Here is a 15,347-nt window from a genome sequence, read left to right on the forward strand (position 1 = left end):
GAGAGGAAATGGCCTCAAGTTGTGCCAGGGGAGGTTTAGATTGGATATTAGGAAAAATTTCTTTACTGAAAGAGTGGTTAAACATTGGAACAGGCTGCCTGGGGAAGTGGTTGAGTCCCCATCCCTGGAAGTATTTAAAAGACGTGTAGATGGGGCGCTTAGGGACATGGTTTAGTGGGTGGTGGTGTTGGGTCGATGGTTGGACTCAATGATCTTAGAGGTCTTTTCCAACCTTAATGATTCTATGATTCTATGAAAATGATAAATGCTACATCTGAAAACAGACTACCTAAATAACAGCTTCTATGTGCAGAGTGAAGTAGGTAAGTGAAGACAGAAGCATCAGCATTCAGGAAAAACTCCTGTTTCTTAAACCAGTGGTCCTGTGGTACTATGCAAGGTACCACAGCAGCTCACAGACATGGTACACTTGCTGTGCTTGGTCAAGACGGCCAGGCTGTTTACTGTACCTAAAAGTACAGATGCAATTTATTGGAGATATCTGGGCAAAAAGAAAGTCAAGTGAGAACTGAGAAGTATCAAGTAGTCTGGATGTAGCCCATGCTCCAGCATACAGCACAGGAGTTAACATTCATCTTTCTTACTCAGAGTTGAAAAAGAAGAATGGAATACTTTTTACACACCACCATCACAAATAAGAGAGCCAAAGTAAAAAAATGGCCAGGTTGAGATCTCTGCATACAGCCAAACTTCCGGGCAGGAACTGAGAATGAACTTTTAGAGCCTCTGCTGCTGGCTTTGCAGCTGAACAAAATTGTCCACCTGTTTGGACAGCAAGATTTCAAGCAGCTCGCTCTCTCCACAGAGATACTCCTTCATTCATCTATACCTTACCTTTCCTATATATTAATCATTCACAAATCACTGCATAGTAATACCCAAATACGAAATTAAGATTAAAATACTGATTATATTTACACCTTCAACAGTGAAGAATAAAATACAATACAAGTCAAACACTCTGGAAACAAGGTTTGAATGTATTAAGCACCAGCAAATCTCTCTCTTGTGGTCCGTACCTGGGAATTTGTGTAGGATAGACTGTCTGACAACATCGGTTCCAAGAAGATTTGATTGTTTGAAGCGCTTTGCTCTCTCTTCAAAAAACCATTCTCCTGTCACTATCCGTAGCTGTCTATATGGGGAAAACGAAAAAAGCCAGAGACACATGCACATTAACAAACTTGGCCAACCAAAGCTACTGCTGAAACCCTTAGGTCATCATTCAACCGTCATGCTCACAAACTCTGGACAACATTTGCACAGTTCAAAATAAAGAGTAAAAAGATTGATCGCAAAGCTTGGGATAGTAGGACATGTAGCAGAAAAATATCATCATCTTGCTTTGTGAATGAAAAGTAACTTTCAGTACATGGAAATTTACTTGGCAAAAAAGTGTTTCAACCACTTTTACCAGATTTCCGTAGAAAACGTAACATACTATCTCCCTAGTGAGGGAGATAGTTTGGCTAGTGAACAACTCAACCTCACAGTTTTCAGTATCTCCAAAATGACAAGAGATGTAGAAACAACAACACCCCCCCACCAAAGCTCCTGCCAGCCAAGTCAGCAGTTCACGGACCCAACCTGGTTATATACAGGTTGCTGGAAGCCTATATCTATATTTCATCTCTAAGTTTCATATGCTGCCACTATATGTAGTTTCTTCACGTGACAGTGCTGTTCTGAATTAGCTATGTGTCGGAGGTTCAGAGCAATGAACTTTTCTCTTTGCTACTGTTCTGGATAATGCTGCTTTTTCAGGTTTCAAATTCTCTTACCTATATTAGCAACAAAAAAATCCTGTACTGGCATTGCTGTTTTCCACAGGTATATTTTTATGCTGATTGTTAGCCTTTTCCTGAATTAGTTTCATTACAGTAAAGCATCACCATTTCTACTGCCTCACTACATACAGTTGATGGCAAAAAGCTACTAATCATGAATACTCAAATAAAATGCAAATAAACAAACTAAAAAAACCCAAAACAAACCAACATTAAAAACTGATTTAGCTCCAGACATGTTCCTGCTTACTTTATGCTCAATAAGAAAACTTATTTTCAAACCTATACCAGAAAAGAAATCATCTAGTCTCTTGGGCATGAAAATTACTACAGATGGATTTAGAGCACTGATCAGTATCTTCACTATTAAATTACTTTTGAGTCATGCCTGAATGGAGAGTCTTACTTGGGAAAAATACTAAAAATTACAGAATAGGATCCTGCCATTGGTAAAAAGACCCTAACATCATCAGTTCTTCCTAACCTATTAATGAATCATGCACCTTTGCATGAGTCATTAAAAAAAATTAAAAAAATCAAAATCCAAAATGTGCCCACAAGCATAGAAATAGATTATTGCCTTATCTTGTTGTTGCAGACTCCTAGTGACAAAACCCCCTATAATTCATTATCACAATCAGTCAGTCATTACGCAAGGCATTAAATAAAATCTCTACGTTTCCACTCAGAATTTTTAAATTACTTTTGTTAGACACAAACACTGGAAAGGATTCATTGCATTAGAAACTATGCACGGTCTGGCTAGTATGAAAAATAGTTTTTCTCTGCATGTGTATTTTCACAATTCATTTACAGGACGCACTTCTCTGTGCAGTTATTTTTATACCAAGGTTTACAGCAAGTTTAATGCTTTATATCAAACCATAAACCTTTCAGACCTTTGACTACACCACCATATTCCATTGCAATATAAATGACATATTACATTGCAGTATGAACTACATGGTTCATTCATTTTTTTTCCTCAGTTACTCCCAGGTTTGACCATAAAACTCCCAAGTACCGTTTTGCCCTTGGATAGAGATTTTATTCATCTGCAATATCTTACCAGCAATGCTTAACTTGATCAAGGTCAGGCAGGGCACTCCCCACCCCCTTATCCAGACAAGCGCTTTCACCCTTCTCCAAGCTCAGGACAATCTGAAGAAGGTGTGACCTATGCCCAGGGTTTCAAGCAGTGTGGGAAGCTGCCCCACACAAAGCTACAGGCTTTTACAAGCAAAAACTTGTAATTATTTCCACACCCAATCTTGAACTATGCCACCCGCCTGGGCTGCTGTGGTTCATGGAAGGGCAGCCCCTCTGCCACAGGGTCCCTGGAAAGCCATCTCCTACATTTTCTGGCCAGATGGGAACAGTGATGAGGGAAAGAAAACCTCTCTGGTGCCTCCTGTGTCACAAACGCGCAGGGGACCTCAGCCTGGGCGGAACGGTGGCTGAGACCGGTGTGTCTGTTTGTTTTACCATATATTAGTCTTAAAATCCAATGTGAAGATTCAACCTTGCAGCAGCAGGACCAAGGGCTCAAGAAGGGTCATGAGGGCTGGAGAGATCGAAGGAGCTGCAGCCAAGGGAAGGACAGTTGGGGCGGCTGTGGGAGGAGGCCAGGAAGGAAGAGGATGGAGGGCTGCTGGGCTGTCCAAGGAAGGATCAGTGGGGGTGCTGTTGGTGGAGAGAGGAGGTCCTCCCCCAGCATCCATCCCTGGGAGAGGACCTTCCTCCCCTCCTCCACTCCACTGTGGTTCAGGTCACCCGCACCCTTAGAGCTCACTATCAGTCTCCCTCTCTGTCCCCACTCATCCCCTGCCATCCCAACAACCTCTCCTACTCCTCACTCTGGGAGCGAAGCAGCCTGCAAGAGTGGAAGGGCTGGCACCAGGCCGGGGAGTGAGGCAGGAGTACTGTGGAGAAGGACGTTCTCTTCCTCTTGCCATCCACTTGTAATAGTAACTACTGACCCCATACTCATCTTCCTCGAAGCCGTGTAAAGCTGTTCAGGGAAGAGATAGGTTAATCTATTTGTGCAACAACAGTTGATCCCTGTATCTTCTGGCAAAGGATAAATAAGCAATCTACTTCTCTTAGTAATCTCTCTCTGCAGGGTGTAACCTGCCACCATTAAATAGCCCCTAATTACACAGCTGGTCCCCTCTTGCTTAGCCAAGGAATTTCGAGGCCATTGCTGCAGGCTCTGGCAAACACAAACTGGACCCCCAAGGAAAGAGGAGGGTGTTAACGATCCCTTTTGCAGGCCTGAGCAGGCAAGGGGGTGTGACAGCTGCTACACCAATGGAACTGAACCGTGTGCCAGTTCAGCTAAGGTTGGTAAACTGAATTGCCCATCTTCCTCATCTGGCTGATCTTATTAAGCAGTAATAAGATCCACATTTTCAACTGAGGTGTCAACTTCTTGGCAGGGCTACTTTGACACCCACACCCATTCTGCTTTGACTTCACCAGGTCTGAGGTAGAACACAGACAACCCCCTCAACTGAGGCACTAAACACAGCAAATAAAGGGAGTGTTGCCTTGTTTTAGTCAAGTGCTTCACCTCTCTAGCCAGTCCTGTTATCCACAGCGAAGGGGAAAAAACAGCCGTCAATAGCCAGCCATTGCGAGCATCGCATGGAACAAGTCTAGAGGCCTCAACTTTCCCTTCAGACCTTTGTCGTTATTATCATCAGTGCTACTCAGTCTTGGGTCCTGACTTCAGCTGGCAGTCCCCTTTTGTGAAAATGTCCTTACCCAACAGATGACCTCTACAAAAATATCACATTCTAACGAAATAAAGGGAAAAAAACCTAAGCTTTGCAGCTTTGAATTTCTAGTGCACTAATATTGGATGTATTTTTCATGTATACTGAACAATTCACAGAAAGACTAGTGTACGTGTTATCTTAATCATTCATACATGTCAGGAGTACCTATTAAAACAGTTTTTGTTCTACACATAAATAGAAATGAATTCAGATTAAACGATTCCCTAAGTCTCTGAACTGAAGTTTGCATTTCATAATTGCATTTGACATTCTAAATCAAAAATTGAAGAGCAAGACCTAAACAGCCTTATAATAATGTTATTTTCATGCCTTATAATCATGACAAAGGGAGACTATCTTTCCTACTGAGATAGCACATCTTTCTTCTATTTCTGATACATGACTTAAATGAGCCCTTTCCACATAGATAATTGTTTCAGTGGGAAAAGAAAAGAGGGCGTTTACGCAACAGTACATCAAATCAGTGCTTGCAGGTTTGGTTTTTGTTGTTTTTTAAAATGGGTCCAAGGTCTGTACTGACTGTAAATCATGGTATGTGCATGCAATTTCTTTACTTTCCTTTCTCAGTTAGCATGTAGCATACAAAGTAAAAAATATGTATGTGTTCTGCCAAAACAGTGTTTAGACTGGCCGTCCAAGGTGTACAACAGATGCTGAAGTCAGTAGCTTTAGAAAGAAAGAAAACAGTGTTATTTGCATGATTGCTTTTTCCTATACTCGAAATGGCTAGGAAAAAATTAAAGAAAATCACATTCAAGTAGGTAGGTTTAGTACCAAATACTTTAGGTATCAGCTAAAGTCCTTATACATTAATTGCTGATCCACCTACTCACATCATCATGTGAGAGGGAGTACATTACGGTTCCATGCTGCTTCTCCCTCTATGATCTCCTACTAAACAGATACACTTCACTAATGCACTGCTCAGTTTAAAAATGGAACATAACCTGCGACCTATCCCTGCCAAAAACTCAAGCTTGTTATTTTCTACTCATTTTTGCAAGACGCTTCATGGTTAAATGACCAATTATAAAAATTCCATTTAAGATAGAAAGTCCCAATTGTCACTTTTAATCATTTCTTTTGGAAAAAAAACCCGCATTGGTAAAACAGTTTGACTATCCATTTGATCATCCAGCTTAACCCACATACACAGTAAAGGAGAGAAATTTAGTCTGGCTTCCTTTTCCTCTCCTGTTCCTCAAGTATTTTACTTCCTCACAGGGAGTAAAATTTGGAAAAAAAATGGCAAGACCAAAGGCTGGATAAAATGCAGCCTATACATGAACACACCAAAACATACACACTCATCTCTGTATGTATTCAATTCCACAGAGTATTTTCTAGGAAATAAATTAATTCCAGAGGAATTTTTAATATGCTGTGAGGCTATTAAATAGAAATTTTTGACCCTATTAAAAGAAGGCAAACTTGCTTAGAAGTTACTAAAATGAAAAGAAATTATAAGAAATCTGAGAAGCATTTGCATACTAAAACATTTGAAATGCCTCTATTTTTAGGCTTCTAATGGGAATAGATGTTACTAAGATACTGATAAATTTTCATGACACTTTAAGACAACATAATTATTTCAAATTTCCCATTGCTGCTCTGTTCTGCTATAATAACTTGGACCACCTAGGCATTTCATCTCACTGAAGAACTCAATCAAAATAAAAGGCATTGTTCGCAGCTATCTAGACACATTCTTAATGAGAAATACAGACAGCATCAAGATGCAAAATCAGTTTGTCAGCAGACTGCTTGAAGAACTTGGTTTCCCTCAACCTATTGATCATTTTAGATGCCAAATTTAAAACACAAACTCACCACATTTTAAGATGATGCAGGAAAAAGTGACCTTAATGGAATGCTTCTCTTTTAGCACCTAGGTTTGAAAGCTCCTGATGACCTCAGTTCCTTGTATGCAGGGAATGGAGCCGAAAGCTCCCTCTTTCATCAAGGGAGTAGCTACATACAGGCTCGATTTACCTCATTAAATACTACAACGTGACCATCAAACACACAATCACATAAATAAAGACTGTCTTGTTCTCTGCCCTCAGCAACTGCAGAACTAAGAATTTGGAAGAAGACTTAGCTCTAACCCTTCTTGCTTTAAATGCTTTATCTCGCAACTTTATATTCTAGCTGGTAATAACTCCCATGGGGGGAAAAAAACAGTAATTTTCTCTTTATTGACATTCAAGGGGAATATCCTTTTTCAGTAACTGTTAATTGTAAGACAATTTATATATAAACCTCAGTTATGCTTAAAAATACTGATGAACATCTCTCACTATTCACATTCAAATGTCTTTCCTCAAATTCACTAAATCTCTTTTTGAAAGTGTTTTAGAATGTAATTAATGTGTTGTAATGCGCTTCCCCATCACCATAAGCTGGTTTTCACGCAAGTCAGACTTCGCAGAAATGGCAGATGAAATGCTTTAAAGATTATTTTGGAGGAGAGAAGCAAGATTCACTTGTTGCCAGATGAAGATGTTCTGGTTGACAGGTGAACATTTATATTGTATTATTAAACAAACTAGTATCATACCCCTACAGCTACCATCATGCTACTATGTAATTTTTTTTAATTTGTTCAGAAAATAATACTGTGTTTTACCATATCCTTAAAAAAGGAGCATCTTGAAATTACCTGATCCTCAAGTCAAAGTCAGCATACTTGCAGTTTCCCACCATCTTTTTTTTTATTTTTTTGGTAGCTGGACATAAACCCACCATAAATGTTAAAGCAACAATAACATTTTATCCCAGGCTATGTGACAGAATGTCTTTTTGCCATACTACAGGTATCCCAAACTCCTGTGCTATGAGTGGATAGGCAGGACTGAAGGTGCTCAGAAGGAAGGAAAGGTCAAAATGTATTAAATGAAGCAACGGGCAGAAGCTGGCTGATATTACCTACATTTTCTTTTATTGCCATAAGACGTTCTTTGTTTCAGCAACCATTTTGGATTATCTGTGTAATTCAAGGGATTTCTGCAGTAATTTCTGTAGTACTTGTCAACCTGTCTTTGAATGAACGCACTCAACACCCAGTATCAGACCTCCTTCACTGACACCAAATGTAATGCAGTAGGCTTCCCAACAGTTCTGAAAAACTTGCTTCTGAACGTATTCCTGCAGGTATAACTGATGACTATACAACAGGACTTGTACGGGTTACTACTATCACCATCACCTTAAGCAGCACTTAACAGACGTTCTTGAGGACAATTTTGGCAGAACAGCCAAGAACTAGTATAGCACCAAAACTGGAAAGAGTTCACAAAGGCCACAAATCCTTCTCCCTGCCTTTTAAAGGTCTCACAATATGTATGACAACATATATATACATTCTAACAACAATATAACACCTGGCTCTGCTAGTGGAACAGCACAGCAGGTGCTAGAGTCTATACAGGTATCGACATTAACCTAGTCTCATTCATCAAGGTTGCTAAAAGAAAAGGACAGGGGCAAAAAAAAATTTCCTAACACTTTCTGCAAAGCCACCAGCATGGTGAAACAATCCAATTTGACAGACACAAACACTGTATGCAGATCAATGCTACAGAGCTAAAAGTTTTTTCCCCTCCTCCTGCCTTTTGTTTGCTACTCATACAGCATAACTGTCTCTTAACACTGGATTCCCATTTTCTTTTCCTCGCCATCTGCCTTTTAATTTTGCCGAAGGCCCTATTTGCATTAATTTAACCAGCTCCTCCTTCAAATGTAATTAAAAATCCTAAAAATTGTAATTTCCCCTGCATTTCTCACTTAAGTGAGACAGAGGAAAGCAGAACTGAAAGAATTTAAATTACGCACAATGATTTAACTGAAATACCTATCTCAAACTTTTATCTCCATACTGCCCACACAGAAGATAATCTCTCTGTGTACTTCTAGCAGTGTAAAAGGCGTTTTACAGATCATTAACTGTCACTATAGTCTTGCAAAAACACTGCATATGAACAAAAAGAAAGGACAGAGAGAGATTTCAATTTAATAAAAGATACCCAATGCGAACAAAACTTTAGCACTTGCAAAGTTTAGCACTTTGCAAACAAATTACACCACGCTTTGCAATAACTTAGAGGCAGGCTTCAACTGGAACTCTTTTTGAAGATGACTGCTAGGACCCCTGATTGGCGTACAGAACTGCAGCACAATCACAAGAAATAGGGGCGGCATATGTTTTCAGAAATTACCTCATCCATCTTTCAGCCCCAAAACAGGACCGTCTTTACTGATGTCATCATTCCTGAGAGAGGTTTATCCAACCTGTTTTTCAAACAAGATTCTGCAACCTCTCCAAGTTATATCTGTATTCGTATCACCTAACCTAAATCCTTTCACTGCAATTTAAGTATCACATTACTTTTCTTATCCAAAGTGAGTACGTAGAACAGGCCTGTATGCTCCTCAATGCAGCTGCCTTTTGTAGATTTAAAACTTAGTTATTTTCAGTTTTCTTTTGCCTAGGCCAAACATCTCCGACTCCTTCCATTGCTCTAGATGTACTGTATGCTAGGCTTGTGATCATTATTTTCTGCTGAACTTTCTCCAGCTGGCCAACATGAAGTGCACTACACAAAACTGGGCAGAGTACTCTACATAAACCAGGACTGCGCCATGTATTTTACAGGCCATAATTCTGCTTGTACATCCCTGTGTGATGCTGGACTTTTCTACAGTGGAAAATACTGTTGACTCAAGTTCAGCTTTTTATTCAGTACAATACCCAGATCCTTTCCTAATGAACAGCTGCATAAGCTGTTTTTATCCTCATTCTATGTTTCTGCAGCTGCATTTTTGCCCAAATGTAGTACTTCCACATGCCCGTAGGGAGCCACCACTTGCTCTTCCTTCAAACCACTTCTCTAAATTATAAGCATCACTATGAATCCTAATCCTGTCCTTCAGCATGCCTGCAGCGCCTCTCAGTTTTATGTCACCTGCAGCTGTAACTGGCAAACTCCTCTGTCGCGTTGAAGTCCTTAACTAAAATACTTAACAGTAAAAAGCCAGGAAATATTCTGCTCTATACCACTGGTTTTTTTGTTGGCTTTTTGGGGTTTTTTTGGACAGTGAAATATCCATAACTACTCTGAGAACTGAACTTTATAATTTTCCAGGCAGGTCTGCAATCACACTGACAGAATATATTCCAGGGCACAGCTTCCCTTGTTTATCAACTTATTAGAATGGCACGGGAGAAAGTATCAAAAGGTTCACTTAAGTCAAGTTATAAGACATCAGCAGATCCTCCTCTATTCACGAGGTCTGTCACCCTATCAAAGGAGGAGATTAAATTGATTTTGACATTATTTGTTCCTGAGCCAGCTCTTACTCATTGTCCTGTCATCTTCTCTCGGCTTTCAAACAGCACAGCAGCGTTTGTTTCAGTATTTTTAGAGGAAGTAAAGGTAACTTGACAGGGTCAACAAATCCCTTGTTCTTCCTTTCTTCATTTTTAAAGATAGTATTATGTTTGCCGTTCTCCACTCTGTCATCTCACCTGCACCCCATCATTTCTGAAAGGCACAGCACTGAGATCATCTCAGGAACTAGCTGAAGCAAACTACAAGGAGCTCAGCCAGGCCCCTACCAATTTAAAATAATTTCACAAAATCAAGCACTTGAAAATGTTTCATCTTAAGAGGTGAGACACTGTCCTCTGGATGTGCCCCACTGGCTGCAGAGAAGGTTAAGGCAGATGTTAACAGATGTTAACCTTCTAAAGCTGAAGTTAGAAGACACAAATGCTAAACTCCATGTCCTGCTGTATTAATTTTTCACTAACTGTCTAGGTAGCCAAAGTCTGACGTAACTAGCAATTTGGTTCACTCTCTGATACAATTTACAAAAAGCCTTATCTTCCTGATCTCATTAGTTTGACGGTCTGTAAAAAAAAAAAAAGAAAATCCCTCTGAAATTACTCTGATTCTTTCCCCCTTTAACATGATTATTTTATCATGTCTTTTTCTTATACCATCCAGTTCTTACATCAGGACACATAACTGAGTTTTGTTGCCCAATACATTTCTCCTTTCCTTCATGGTTATCTTACTGAGTCAAGCTACAAAATCCCATATTACCATACCAATCAAGTGAATTATTCTTCCAAGTATACACCAATTAAGTGTCTTTGAACATATAACATCTCTTTTTGTTTATTCACTTGATATCCTGCGTTAGAATACTGATTCTCTGCTTTTCAGCACTGTGATCTGCTACCCTCCTCCTCCATTCCCCATGCTCAATATTCCAACTGTGAGAAATGCGATATCCCCTTTTGTTTTACCTCCCACCATAGCACAATTTACTTTAGAACGCTCACTAATAGAGACATTATAAATACAGCCCTCTCTCTTCATGCAGAGATGTTCAGTTACTATAAAAGCAAGGATAGAAACATGATTGAAGAGCTTGGACTCACAATTTTTACATCTCTTTCCTTACAAGTCCACCTACCGCATCAGTCAGAACATACAGACCTCACTTGTTCTTAATTCTGTTTTGTTAATTTTGAATTACTTGATTCTTACATTTATGTCTTCATAATGTGAATAGACTGTCACTGGCTTGTAACTGACTGTCATTTTCAGAGTACTTCCCACCAACAGCTTAGTATCCGTGATGCTTGCAGCTTTCTTTAGAAAGCAAGCTAGTTGAAACTGGCTTGGAACTGGAAAAAAAGATACTGCAAAACAGTGCAGCAAATAAAACTACCAGATAAGCCTCTCTCCTTGTGTGCTTGCTGTGCATATGCTTTTGTGCTAAGGGGACGTAAAACAGTAACACCAGCACAAAATTACTTACACAGTGGTAATCGCTAAACCTATTTATGAAAGCTGCACAACTTACGCAATCTTGGCACACACTGAGCACTTCCACTGCCCATCAGTTCCCACGACACGACACTTATTGCAAACTCGAAGTTTGCAGGTTTGGCACAGGTCTCCTCTGTCAAAGATTAAGCCCAGGCTTTTCTGACAGCGAACACAGACCCTGCTGTTGTCCTGTTGACAATGACGGTTTCCACCTTTCCTTCTCACTTCCAGAAGCTCATTTTTCAATTTCCTAGAAGTAAGAAAATAAAATCTTTTAATTTGGAGATACAACTCAATGACCTGTAAGAACTTTTTAACAGATTAAGATTTAGTGCTAAAAACTACAAGACGCAAATAAGTACAACACAACTGTTTTTTTACATTTGCTGTATTTTTTGACACACATACAACAAAGAAGAATAAATCTATCCTCCACCTCTCAGACATGCAGTCAAGAGGAAAATCCTGTGGTAGATCAGTATAAGTAACTGCAGACAGCTGAGCAGTTCTGGACAATTGGTAAACCATCTTTGCTTGTCCCTCATCAATAATTCAAGTCATGCTGACCCCAGGTTGACAGCAGCTCAAAACTGGGACTATCCTGTGCATCCACAGAAGGAAAAGAAGAACATCTTTCCTGTAATTAGTGTGCATTTAATACTATGCCAGTGTAGAGTTAGCTAGGAATGCATATGCAATTCTGCACCGGCTATTCAAAGCCTAAAAAAATCCCAAACCAAAACATCTAAGTAGATAGTGGTGTTATGCTGTGATGCCACAATTAAAAAAAAAAAAAAGAGAATGTCAGTTTAAATAACGCGACTTGCAGATTACCAGTTCTTCCACTGACTCTGCAGGATAAAAATATTTGCATTTAAGACCTAATTTTGAAGGCTGCAATTTCAATGGTGCATGAGTTGGGTCCTTAATGAGAAAATAACCATAAGTGAGATGTAAATACTGTATTTCCAACAGCAAAAAAAGGAATTTGAAGAGAAAGAGTCAGGAAGGATGACAGGAGAGTCAGTTTTCTATGCCTGTCTTCCAAAACCAGGGACTCAAGCAGGACCCCATCATAACCCAAACCTCTCACTAATAGCTCCTTCTACCTTGCTTCCTGACCTCAACTCCAGAGCTTTCCCTCTCACGCCACAGCCTCTAGCTCTTACCCCTCCCACCCCAACCCACAGAACCATCTAGGTTGGAAGGGAATATTGGAGGTCACCTAGTCTAAACTCACAGCCAAAGCAGGGCCAACCAGATTGGGTTAATCAAGCCTTTGTCTGACTGAATAACAGAGTAACTCCAAGTAAAGAGTCTACAATGTCTCTGGGCACCTGTTCCAGAATCTGACTAACTTTATGTTTGTTTTTTAAAAAACAAACAAACAAACAAAAAGCCTTCCTAATATCTAACCAGAATCTCCCGCATTCCAGCTTGTTCCCATTGCCCCTTCTCCTTTCACTGTGTACCTCTGAAAGGAGTCTGGCTCCATTTTTTCTATACCGTCATACTAAGGACTTGAAGACACAATCATGTCTCGCCTTTGCCTTCTCTTCTGAAGGCTAAGCAAACCCCGTTCCCTCCACCTCTCCTTCTACATCATGTGTTCCAGCCCTCTAATCATCTTGATGGCCCTCCACTGAACATGCTTGAACATACTTGAACAACAACCCCATGCAGTGCTACAGGCTTGGGGAAGAGTGGCTGGAAAGCTGCTCAGCAGAGAAGGACCTGGGGGTGTTGGTCGACAGCCGGCTGAACATGAGCCGGCAGTGTGCCCAGGCGGCCAAGAAGGCCAATGGCATCCTGGCCTGTATCAGAAATTGTGTGGCCAGCAGGAGGAGGGAAGTGATCGTGCCCCTGTACTCGGCACTGGTGAGGCCGCACCTCGAATACTGTGTTCAGTTTTGGGCCCCTCACTACAAGAAGGACGTCGAGGTGTTAGAGCGTGTCCAGAGAAGGGCAACGACGCTGGTGAAGGGTCTGGAGAACAAGTCTGATGAGGAGCGGCTGAGGGAACTGGGGTTGTTTAGCCTGGAGAAAAGGAGGCTGAGGGGAGACCTCATCGCTCTCTACAACTACCTGAAAGGAGGTTGTAGCGAGGTGGGTGTTGGTCTTTTCTCCGAAGTAACAAGTGATAGGACGAGAGGAAATGACCTCAAGTTGCGGCAGGGGAGGTTTAGATTGGATGTAAGGAAAAATTTCTTTACTGAAAGAGTGGTGAAACATTGGAACAGGCTGCCCAGGGAAGTGGTGGAGTCCCCATCCCTGGAAGTATTTAAAAGACGTGTAGATGAGGCGCTTAGGGACATGGTTTAGTGGGCATGGTGGTGTTGGGTTGACGGTTGGACTCGATGATCTTAGAGGTCTTTTCCAACCTCAATGATTCTATGATTCTATGATTCTATGCTCCAGTATGTAAATGACCCTCCTGTTCTGGGGAGCCCCAAACTGGAAACTGTATTCCAGATGTGGTCTCACAATTGCTGAATAGAGGGGATAATCACTGGCCTCAGCTGCTAATGTAGTCCTGTATGTGGTCAAAATTGTTACATCCTCTCAACACTTCTCAGCTGAAGCTCCATCCACTCAACCCCAGGGCTCCTCTCATCCATCTCAGCCTTTTCAATAAACAACCTACAGGTCCCCTGCTTTCTCCAGGCTCTTTCCTGACTTCGCCCCCCCCCCCCCCCCCCACACCCCCTCACCTAATCTCCATTCTTTCAAACCCTTCCTGCACTCCACTCTACCCCAAGAATACCTCCGCCCCAGGGCCCCAGCTCAGCAGCTGCTAAGTTCTTTCAGTTTTACATGCCTGGGTGTTGCTGTGTCCCCATTCCTTCACCCTTCCCTACGCTCTCTTTCATGCACTGCCATCTGCCAAGAGCCTCCAGAGTCCCTCTATCATGAAGCACTGCAGCTCACTGAAATCACAATCTCTGCATACACATATATGCTTTAAAGGGGGATTTAAAACACCTGGCTACTGGCTTCACCTAAAGATCAGTAAAAGGTGTCAGGAAGGAAAACACTTCGGGAAGATAAAACCAATAAAACATTATAGGTTGCAGCCCAGTGAAGGAGGCCAGGAACATTGCTTAGGCCGCCAGGGACAGCTGGTGGCCTGACAGAATTAGGTTATTTGTGGATACATTGCCTTGCTAAAAGGTTGGCTAGCATTTTGCTTCCCACTGGGATCCCATGAACAACAGCTGCTCTGCAGCCACCTGGCCTGTGGATGCTCAACCTCTGACAGTTTTTGAAAAAGGGCATGTCCAATCCCTCCAGGCAGCAACTACAAATCCTGTCAAGCATTTTCCTCTGCTGGCCTCTATCCAAAAGTGATTTCTTCATTCTGCTTTGGACCCTTCTTCTCCCACATTCAATCCAAACAGCCTTTCTCTCATACCATAGCCTTCAAAAGTCTGTCCAGGCTTCACGAGCTTTCTTGGTACTTTGCTAATTGTTCTTGCAGTTTATCGATTACATCTTACATCTACCTACCTCCTGCAGAAATACACGTAGTTACAGGTCCATGTCCATTTTCTTCTTCTGTCAATCAGCCAGTTCCAAATGCAGGCGGGTGACCTGCACTACAGCAACTGCCAACTGCACTGCAATATTGCCATTGTGCACAGGGAAGGCAGATGATCACCACTTTTACCACCCCCTCCTTGGATCCACCTCCTAAACAAGCCTGCCTTCAAACAGCGAAAGTCAATTTATCTGCTTCTTCTGGACTGAGAACTAAAGGCAAAAAAGAAACCCCTGCTACTAGAACACTCTCGACCACGCCATTTTAAAAGAGATACCACATCTATCCACTTGAATAGTGGATACTAATTATTATAGTATCCACTATAGTGGATAATATAGTAAAATAAATTCTATTT

At 41.2% G+C, this 15,347-nt stretch overlaps 1 protein-coding gene across 1 annotated transcript in view; it reads right to left on the minus strand.

Annotated features, from left to right (window-relative positions):
- The window catches only part of SYTL5 (synaptotagmin like 5), a 64,398-nt gene that overhangs the window by 33,217 nt on the left and 15,834 nt on the right, over window positions 1-15,347 (minus strand). Inside the window, exons 2-3 of the mRNA XM_009283041.1 lie at window positions 11,486-11,701; window positions 1,041-1,156 (exon numbers count right to left, since the gene is read on the minus strand). Coding sequence (XP_009281316.1) covers window positions 1,041-1,156; window positions 11,486-11,701 — 332 coding nt within the window. The remainder of the gene's footprint in view (window positions 1-1,040; window positions 1,157-11,485; window positions 11,702-15,347) is intronic.

Source organism: Aptenodytes forsteri, unplaced genomic scaffold (assembly GCF_000699145.1).
Source record: "Aptenodytes forsteri isolate BGI_AS27 unplaced genomic scaffold, ASM69914v1 Scaffold2, whole genome shotgun sequence".
NCBI classification, from domain to species: Eukaryota; Metazoa; Chordata; class Aves; order Sphenisciformes; family Spheniscidae; genus Aptenodytes; species Aptenodytes forsteri.